At 41.3% G+C, this 10,647-nt stretch overlaps 1 protein-coding gene across 14 annotated transcripts in view; it reads left to right on the forward strand.

Moving 5' to 3' along the window:
- Positions 1-10,543, forward strand: part of Brdt (bromodomain testis associated) — a 67,260-nt gene extending 56,717 nt beyond the window's left edge. For 8 of the 14 annotated variants that reach the window (XM_031337182.1, XM_031337176.1, XM_031337184.1 and 5 more), the window contains 4 exons: positions 1,602-1,717; positions 2,343-2,548; positions 3,227-3,410; positions 9,519-9,793. In XM_031337182.1, the coding sequence (XP_031193042.1) occupies positions 1,602-1,717; positions 2,343-2,548; positions 3,227-3,410; positions 9,519-9,587 (575 nt within the window). In that variant the 3' untranslated portion in view covers positions 9,588-9,793. Of the gene's footprint in view, positions 1-1,601; positions 1,718-2,342; positions 2,549-3,226; positions 3,411-6,176; positions 6,272-9,518; positions 9,794-10,009 lie in introns of those variants that run through there. The other 6 variants (XM_031337177.1, XM_031337178.1, XM_031337183.1 and 3 more) reach the window with 6 other exon arrangements.
- The last annotated feature ends 104 nt before the right edge of the window (positions 10,544-10,647 follow it).

Raw genomic sequence — 10,647 nt, forward strand, 5'->3', positions numbered from 1 at the left:
TCACTCTGTAGACCAGGCTGGCCTCGAACTCAGAAATCTGCCTGCCTCTGCCTCCCAAGTGCTAGGCTGGCCGATCTGGGCCTCCCTCAACCCGCGGGAGAAATGGGGGTCCTAGTCAGGTAGACAAAGCGTACGCGAAGAAATGATGGCAGAGACGACACATGAAGTATAGGATCTGAATGTATTTCTTAAAAATGGCATCAGACTTTTACAGTCATTGCAAAAGAGAGATGAAAAATCTGGCAGCTCAGCAGTTAAGGTACATCTGAGGCCATCTAAAACACACTGGGTCTAAAGCAGCAGCTATCTCCTCTAGACTGGTGCTGCATCCCCCGGGCCCAAGCGCTCTAGGCCCGGGGGACTGTGGATTGCATGAATCTGAGTCCTAGTCCATCTAAATTCTAGTGTGAGTCCTTCTGCGAGTCCATAGTGCTAGTCCTGCATACGAGTCCAAGTCCTTGTCCTCTCCTTCTGCACCAAGTGAAAAGCAGGCTTAAGTAGCATACAGTAAGCAGGGCAGATGACAAGAGTCACACAGGCAGGTGACACATTAAGGTCAGTGATCTTACTGACCAAGATCACGTATCCATTTGTGAAGCAGGTGGAAGAGCAATGGTGCCCCTCCCTGCTGGGGCTAATTTGGTATTCCTATACTAATTCTGTGGTTCTGCTGGAGGCAATGACTAGGAGGTTTTAATCTAACACTTCTAGCTAATGTCTTTGGGTGGAAGCCCTTCATTACTCTCTAGTATGTGAAACATTTCTAGCTATTGTAAACTATTACTGTCATAAGGAATGTGCCTGACCCTTGTTAGCTCTGGCAAGGCAGTTTCCTTGAGAGAAATTACAAGTTATGGGAAGCTTGGTAATAAACCAGGATAGGTTAGAAACATTGTGTTGGCCAGGAAACGATGCCCAATCTTAGCCATTTACGAATCATTTCTTGGGGTACCTTTATGCCTAATCATGAGGGCGTATTGGCGAATGGAAAGACTGATCTGGAACACATCTGAGTTAGGGGTTACCAGCGACTGTCTATCCAGGAGGCACAGAACTCCTTTTGGATCCTTAATGCCTCTTATCCTTAATCAGGATTTTATCCCCGATATTTTGGATGTGACTGGAATAGACGAGTGTGCGTGGCACCGCCCGGCTAAGGGTTTTCTTTATCTCAGGAAACTCCACCCTTAGTGGGCTAGCTGCGCTGTGGCCAGGGCAAGGTCTGGTTCAGGCTGCTTGAGGCTGGGGGAGGTCACAATAACCCAACAGATAACATAATAAAGATGTGTAGAAACTTATTTTACTTATTCCATATATATATATATATATATACACACACACACATATATACATACATACATACATACATGTGTGTGTGTCTCCTTATTTTGTTTTTTTCTTTTTCCCTAATCAGGATCTTATAAGTAGTACAAGCATACCTTGAACTTATTACCCTCCTGCCTCAGCCTCTTGACTGTTGGGATCAAAGGCATGTACCACTATATCTGGCTATTTTGTTTTTATGATGTCTGACATGGAAGGAAAAGAAACTTAAACTCCAGATAAGTACCCTGAAGTATTTGCATTATTCTTTTCTAAAGAGTATATGCTTCTAGGTGATTGCAAGCAAGTATTGCATGGCCCCCCTGTGGTGCACACCTCTGCTGAGAGTCACGCAGTGCTTGAGCCGGAATGTCACGCTGCCCCAATGCAGAAGGTAAAAATACCATGTGCTCAAGGGTTGAGAGGACCTCAGATTTAACATGAGCTATGTGGAAGATTGTTAAACACTAACTTAAATAAGATTGGATCCCTAAGCCAAACTTTTGCCTGTGTATGTCTAAGCTGCGGTGACGAGTGTCTTGCTTGTGTGTGTAGCAGCGTCCTCAAGCCATCTTTTCATCTGCAGAAGAGCCCCTCCTCGTTCAGAGCACACTGGCAGCTCTTGCCTTCTAGATGTGTGGGAAACTTTAACTGTGAGGTCCTGTTCCAGGCCTTAGAGACTAATTTTTCAACTCTGAATACACTGCTTCTTTTCTTCCTCCTTAGAAGTTCTCAGAGCAAATGCCTCAGCTTCACTGTGTCTTAAGATGATGGTCTGGAAAAAACATTGAGCAGGCCACCCTGTTAACATGCAGAAGTAAACAACACCGAAATTGTTTATAACCTTGGTGTTCTAGTTTGATCTTAAAGTTTAAATATCTGTTTTCCCCAACTAAAGTTAAAGTCCATGAAGGCTTTAACAACCTTAGCCTGCTCTATTACCAAGTCAGAAGACAACATTTTCCTTCCAAAGTCTGATTGACATCTAACGTAGGCTGAATCAATATTTGTCATTTTAGGATATAAAGATTAAGAATGCAGACTCTTGGAAAAGTTTAGGGAAGCCAGTGAAAGCATCAAGTATAATGAAATCTTCAGATGAGCTTTTCAACCAGTTTAGAAAAGCTGCAATAGAAAAGGAAGTAAAGGCCCGGACACAGGAGCAGATGCGGAAGCACTTGGAGCATAGTGCAAAGGACCCAAAAGGATCTCAGGAAAAGCAAAGGTCTGTGACTCCCACCGTTAAGAAGGCCGTGGCGGCAAAGGGATGTGGTTCAGTTGTCTAGTAGAACACACAACAAATTGTCATTATAAAAAGTGCATATTATTGATATTTCTTTAAATTATTGTATCATTTAGAAGAAGAGAGAAGTAGCAAAGAAACAAAGCTAGTAAAAATGTAAATGTTACCAAATTATAATTATTATATATTTCCCTGAACTGTCTTCTAAGTTTTTCCATTCTACTGTAGGAAGACAATGCTGTGTTGTGAGCAGGGCCAGTTTTCTAAGCCTTTCCTTTTTGTTGTTAATATAGATTGCCCCATGTAAAACCTGTCATTCAGAAGTAAAGTGCAGGGGGTTGGAGATGTATATAGCTCAGTTATTTTAATGTTCACCTAAAACGTCCAAGGTCCTAGATTTGATCCCTGGCATGGTAGTTCTTAATCCCAACAAGGGGAAGGCAGGAAGGTCAGAAGTTCAAGGTCATCCTTAGCTACATAAGGGCCACATAAGGGCTTGTCAAGAAAGGAGGAAAAAGAGAAGGAAGAAAGGGAAGGCAAGAAGGATGCCTCAACAGCTGGAGACCCAGGACATGGCTTGCTGTTGTTGTTTAATTGTGTCTGTATAATAAAAATTTTAAGGAACTTGAAACCTACTTTGAGCCATTCTGTTTCTTTAAGGGAGTTTGGAAGTGGATTGACTCTAGAATCTTTACCAAATAAAGTGCAAGGCAAGTCTCCTGAAGAAGGGCAGAGTGAAGAACCGCAGCCACCATTGGAAGCTCAAGACATAAGCAAGCTCTGGCTTCTCAAAGACCGGAATTTAGCAAGGGAGAAAGAGCAGGAGCGTAGGAGAAGAGAAGCAGTGAGTACTTACTAAGCTCACTAAACCTAAGAAAGGAAAGGGTGCGTTTCCACCTCTCATTTCCAGTGCTTTCCAGAGATAGTGGAAATCTCGTTGATCTAAAATAAGAGCTTAAAATCAGGTTTCATAATCAAAATGAGCAAGCTTACTGTAATGCAGATGCACTGTGGGACCACTAGACTGTGTGGGCTCAAAGCCCGGGCTCTGATGTTTACTAGATTTTGCCCCTGGCAGTTTATTTAATCTTCCTATAACTTAAGTTCCTCATTTTAAAAAGAGAACAACAACTCCCAGTAACAAAGTAAATCAACATACACTGAGCACTTAGGGAAGCGACTGGCATGTGAATGGGGATTCACTATTCGCCAGTACTACCTTAGAAACCTCAGAGCAGTCAGATGTGGCAAGTATTCCTAGCCAGTGTTTCTCAAGGTGACAGTACACAGCATACAGCTCACCTCAATAGCAGATACAGGTGATTCAACTTTAGAGGCTGTCATTCACAGGTCCACTGCACTTGGCACTGTCATGGTCCTGCCTGTGTCAAGTATTGCCTGACATCTCTGTTTCCTCCAATCTAAAGACACCATTCCAGGCAAATCTTGCCTGGTGAACCCGTGATATAACTGGAGTTGTTCACAGGAGCAAGTTTGGGTGAGGGGTCATGTATAGGAACATGGCAGCTTTTAGGCACCTGTACACTGGAGTCTTTCTTATCTCCATCATTAACTGCTTCTGTATCCTCAGAGAGGGGAAGTGTCTCATACACCTTTGAGCCTTCTCCCAATCTTGGGAGGGTCCCATGTGTATAATGCTGCTGCTCTGATTTTAAATGGCAGCCTGCCATGCCCAGAGGAGACAGACTTCGACAGCACCATCAGCACCAGCACATCACTGTAACCCTGAGTTCCCTAAGTCCATAGTGTGGGGCTGGAGAGATGGCTCAGTGGGTACACACACTTGCTGTGGAAGGATGAAGCCAGAGTGCAGATCCCAAGAACCTACCTAAATGCAGGGTGAGCATTGAGCCTGTAATCTCGACACTGGAAAGTTGGAGACAAGAATCAGCAGAGCAAGCAGCTAGCTAGACACACAGAACCAATAATGAGCTCTGGATTCTCATGAGAGACCCCATGTCAATAGAGAAGATGGAGGGCAATCAGGGAAGATACTTAATGTCAGTCTCTAGCGTCCATATGTATATGTGTGCATATACACATACCACACATACTACACTCTAGACATCACACACACACACACATAGACACAAGTCCATATTACATTAGAATTAACTCATTGTGTTGTACCTTGCGTGTCTCTATGTTTTATAACTGTGTGTAAATTATAACTAGATTCATTATGAATATGTGTTGGTCATATTAACACCCTGCAGCATACTCTTGACCGAATCCTTTCCCATGAGTCTCTTTGTCAAATAGTTTCTCTTCTATTCTGGTGACTTTCATAGGAGTCGACCTTCCACACAATCCATTCTTTCTTTTCGGAGTCTGGTGTATTTTGCTGAACATGATGGTTTTCAGTTGTATTATTTTCCTGCCCACACACAATTCACTCGTCTTAACAGTTGAGGGTACTCCATTATAGATATAGATGTATACATGACAAGTTTTATCTATTCATCTGTTAATGAACACTTAACTATTGTGAATAGTGGCACAGTAAGTGCGGTGGATGTTTGGTGTCTGTTGTCTGCTGATGCTGATCCTCTGGGGTGCCCAGGAATGGCAGGGTGCATATTTGTAGCTTCTTTTTGAAGACCACCCAGACTGAGTTCCATACTGTTTTACTAATTTCTGTTTGCAGCATTCCTTAGAGCACCTTACATCCCTGAGAGCATCTGTTCCTGGTTTTCTTCCTGATTGCCTTTTGGCTGTGGAAGCTGGAATGTCAGTGTAGTAGGAGACGCGGAGCATTTGGTTATGCACACGTTGCCATTCAATCTTGCTTTTTTGTTCTCCTTTATGGATTAGATTGGTTTTCCTTATTTACACATTAAGTTATTTGCCCTTTTTGTGTTTGATCTGTCTATTCTGAGTGGCAGTCCCCATCAGATAAATAGCTGGCAGGTTTCAGCACTGTAGACTGTTTACTCTCATTCCCCATGCTTATTGATTTGCAGTTGTTAATTTAAAGCAATTGTATTTGCCAGTTCTTGCCAGATTTCCCAGGCTATAGCCCTAAGCAGTCATGTTCTGGCTGAACTCTTGAGGCATTGTTTGCCTCTGATACTCTCAGGCTGCTTAGGGTCTGTTCATTTTCTTCTCATTCTAGATTGTCTGCTGACTCACTGGTCATTTGAATGTGAGTTGTTCAATTTCCGTGTGTTTGTATGCTTTCTCTTTCTACTCATTTTTAGTTTTAGTCCATTATGATCTAATTGAACACAAGACATTATTCCAGTGATTTGGTATTTGTTAAAACTTTCTTTGTGGTCTAAAACGTGATCTGGTTTGGAAAAGCCAGTTAAATGAGCAGGTATAAAAAACAGAACGTGTTCTGCTGCCACTGGATGAAGTGTTCTGTGTACCTCCAGTTCATTTGATCCACTACACAGTTTCACTCTGAAGTTTCTTTATAAATATTTGTCTGAAGGATCTATTGATGGAGTCTTGGAGTTACCACCGTAATTGTGCATACCTATGTTTAAATGTTTCTTCTTAGCTATGGCACTGATTGCATGTTAACTTCCTAGAAAACAACAAATGAAATTCTGCCTGCCTTGCTTTCTCCCTCCTTTCCTCTCAGATAGGACCTCAGCTGTGTAGTCTAAGTTCACCTGGAACGTGCCATGCTCCTGTCTCAGCTTCTTGAATAATGGGATTAGTCATCTCCAGCAAGAGGTGACTGACATTTAATAGTGGTTATGTTACTGTTTGTGCTGCTTTGGGCCAACTCAGGACTTTACACCTGTTAGGAATGCCCCCTAGCATTGACCCATGAATGCCCTCTAGCATTGACCCATGAATGCCCTCTAGCATTGACCCATGAATGCCCTCTAGCATTGACCTATGAACACCCTCTAGCATTGACCCATGAATGCCCTCTAGCATTGACCCACAGCCTCTGTCCAGGGTTTATTGTAGAACTTCTATCATGGTAGACATGTTCTATTGTCTGTTTTCAAATATTTGTGGGATTTGAAGTGAAAGTTTTGGGTTGTGTCATGTGATGGAGACTCACATGGTATCTTGTTGAGGCAGACTTACATGGTGTTTTGCTGCGGCAAGATCCATGGAGGATACATGATGTTTGGAGAGAGTATAAATAGGGCTCAATAGACAGTAATGAGGTGCTTGCGTAGCTAGCCTTGCAACACTTCCTTGGTCTCAAGTCTTCACTGATCTTTTCTTCATTGAGAGGGACATGACAAAGAACTCCTGGTGTCCCAACTGGTTTTGGTTGCTCCCACTGACTCATGCCGATTAGATGGAGGCCTGGCTATTTCTGCTGGATCATGCTACTGCTGTTGACTTGTGTTTGGTATCCTGGCATTACTAAACTAGACTGTTGGTATTCTGACAAACAGAGATTAGAATCACCCCCAAAGAACTACTTTTAAACAGGTCCACATACTCTTGTCCTATTTACCATCTTTTCTCCCCTTCCCTTGGATGGTAGCCTAAAAGGGGGGTCAAAACATTTAAGAACCCTTATTAAAGTAGGTTCTAAAAAAATCTAAGCCTACAGGGATTGTTTTTCTTTGGGGAAGTGGGATTTTTTTATTAAAAATTCATAATTTCTCTTGTTAGGATTCACAAAGGCCTGACTTTAGTCATCCTCTAATACTTTTTCAAGAGTTGGGTGTCCCCCTTATAACCTGGCTTGGCCTGATGGCATTGCCAATATCCTAAGCTCTTTTCAGGACATTTAACAGCACCTCAAAGTCTGAATCATGCCAGTCTTCTTCATCAGCCCTGTAGTCTTCTATCTGAATGGCTGGAGTGTGATAGGGACACAGAGAAAGGAGTCTCTAGCCTCCACAAAGTCAAGTGATAGTAAAGTCTACTATTAATTGGTGGAGAGGCTGATTCTCTATTTGTAAGTAGTCTACATGAGTAGATTTTAAGTAAGTCTAAAATAAGATTCTACATATAACCTTTAAATACAAATTTGCATTTTTACTTAAGTATAAAATTGGTTTCATCACACTTTCTTCCAGTTCTCCAGTGTCCCTTATGTAGGGCAGTGTCACATGACACTCAGATCAGGAGTATATCTCCAGCTTTTACATGGCAGGAGAAACCAAGCTTCATGTAGTTATGCAAGCTAGACAGTCGGCAGCTTATGAGCTTGGCATTTCAAAAGTGTTATTTAAGTTTGTTGTTTGTTTTCTATAAGGCAAATTTTAAGAATTTCTTATGATGTGTTAGAGTCACATATGCCTTCTTGTCTTGTGGTGCTGAATAATTAAAGCTTTTATTATCCTTTTAGTAGTAGGTCATAGCTCTAAGTCTTCCTATACAGCCAATGAAAATGCCAGTTCACACCCAAAAAACCAACCAACTGCTAGGGCTTTCACATTTCACTGACCTATGGCTGTTTAGTGCAGAGGGGCAGAGCCCTTATAAATGTTCATGTTTGCTATTACTTGGGATGGAGGACGTTGGAACCTGTTGTTGGAAGTCTGTGCCCTCATTAAAGCAATCCCACTGGCCTCACATGTCACTCACTCCCTTGTACAAGGCTTGTACTAAATACACACTTAATCCTTCTCTCAATGAACCCCAGCGTTGCATGGCAGAAGAATCCCAAGAACACAGTGGCCACGTTTCTGGTGGCTGACTTGGTGTAAAGATCGCTAATGTGGAAATGAGCACTGCTCCTAGTGCCATGCTGCAGTTGGAGCATGGAGCATGCATGGAGCATGCATGGAGCATGCATGGAGCATGCTCATGGAGAACACACTTGGGTAGAATTTATTACACATTCAGTGCCAGAAGCAAGGAAAGCCCAGAGCTTTTATATTTACCTGTTATAGTTTTCTCACACAAGGATTATATTGCTTAAGATTACTTTAAACTTTGGTTTTTTGAGACAGTTTCTCTGTATAGCCCTGGCTGTCCTGGAACTCACTCTGTAGACTAGGCTGGCCTCAAACTCAGAGGTCCCCTTTCCTCTGCCTCCCAAGTGCTGGGATTAAAGGCATGTTGCCACCACTGCCTGGCTAATTTAAACTTTTAAAAATATTTATTTTATTTATTTACTGATGTGTGTGTGTGCATGTGAGTGCATATGTGTCTACATGTGTGTGGATGTGCGCCTTTATGTACATGAAGTGTGGGTGCCCATAGAGTCCAGATGAGTCATTCTCCCTGATTAGAATGACAGGCACTTGTGACCCATCTGACATGGTGCTGAGAATTGAACTCAGGTCTTTTGTCTGGACATTGCATACCCTTAACCACTGAGTTTAACCATTCCAACTTGGTTAAAACAATTTACTGTGTCTAGTACCTAGTACTTCCTAGATTACAGGAACAAACAAGACAGTGTACTCTCATTATCATCATCATCTCTCTCTCTCTCTCCTCTTTCTCTCTCTCTCTCTCCTCTTTCTCTCTCTCTCTCTCTCTCTCTCTCTCTCTCTCTCTCTCTTTCTCTCTGTTTCTCTCTCTTTGGTTTTTTGTTGTTGTTGTTTTCATTGTTGTTGTTGTTTTGGTTTTTCAAGCCAGGGTTTCTCTATGAGCCAGGCTGGCCTTAAACTGGAAGCCCTGCCCGCCCACTTTGCCTTCCACGGGCACTTGCCATCCCCGCCCACCTTGCCTTCCACGGGCACTTGCCATCCCCGCCCACCTTGCCTTCCACGGGCACTTGCCATCACCACCAGCTCGCAGTCTCACCGACACTCCCTAAGTACTGAGAGGCTCTTCTTAGTTGGAGAATTGAATTTCATATCCACTTTCTTGTGGCATTTTATCATATGGATAATATATTTAAAGGAACCACATATTTTTAATTAAAAATTATAGATGAGGTCATTAAGTTATTTACATTTTGCATGAAGCTTTCTCAAATGTATAACTATTTGTATAAAGCTGTAATAAAGTCATAGATCTTAAGCTAACTAGAATCTTCTCTTTTCTACAGATGGCGGGTACCATTGATATGACTCTTCAAAGTGACATTATGACAATGTTTGAAAATAACTTTGATTAAAACTCAGTTTGTAAATTAACTCTCAACTTTAAATGAAAGGTAAAAATGTTTACAGTGCATGTGGTAAAGTGATTACTTTAAACACTAGAATGTCAATCACAAATTGTGTTCTGACTGCCCTAAAATAATTAAATATTTTTCATTTACATTTTTAAGAAATATGTTCTTTTAATGACATAATTTATAAAAAGTTTTATAATTTTGACCTCTAAAAGTGAATAGATTTTATTTATTCTAAAGAGGACTGTCAGTGATGTATTATAGTCCTGATCCAAGTAAGTCTAAAAGGGATCATCTGATTGAAAAAAAAAAAAGAAGAAGAATATATAAAAGTATATAAAACAGGTTTTGTTGAGTTTTTACTTTGTTGTTTGTCTAAACCTGTTTGTTGTTTTGTTTGTTTGTGTCCTTGTTTGAGACAGGGTCTCATATACTCGGGCTGGCTTTGGTGAACTCGACATGTAGCCAAGGCTGGCCTTCATCTCCTGACTCTCCTGTCCTCAGCTCTCAAGTCCTGGACTCCAGAAGTATGTCATCATGCCTGGCTGAGTTTTTAACTTTTCAAAGAGATATGTGTCTGCTGTCAGAATTCTAACAGAGCTTCTAACAAGAAATACTTGGTTTCCATGTGAGTCACAGTGTGTCAGAGTCTCTGCTAGTTCCATGTTTAATTTTATACTGCCTTTTGTTTTAAAGTAATATTAGCTATGGTTTGAAAGGTGTTAAATTTTAAACAAAGTAATAGTAAATATTGTGTATGCAAGCTCCTGTAGGAATATGTCTGACATTTCTTAAAATGTATAGGTGATAGCAATGAATATTTGTCTAATTAGGGGAAATTATAGCCTATGAAACATTAATGTTTTGTCATTTTTCAAACTGCATTCATATCTAAACCATATGTATTCACTTTTTAAATTTTAAACCTTTGAACATTTGAAATATAACCTAATTAAGGCAATGCTGTGATATGATCTAAAGTACAAACTCAAAGTGTGTCCAGACAGGGCAGTGCACACCTGCTGTCCAGACAGGGCAGTGCACACCTGCTGTCCAGACA

Source organism: Mastomys coucha, unplaced genomic scaffold (genome assembly GCF_008632895.1).
Source record: "Mastomys coucha isolate ucsf_1 unplaced genomic scaffold, UCSF_Mcou_1 pScaffold22, whole genome shotgun sequence".
In the NCBI taxonomy this organism is placed as follows: Eukaryota; Metazoa; Chordata; class Mammalia; order Rodentia; family Muridae; genus Mastomys; species Mastomys coucha.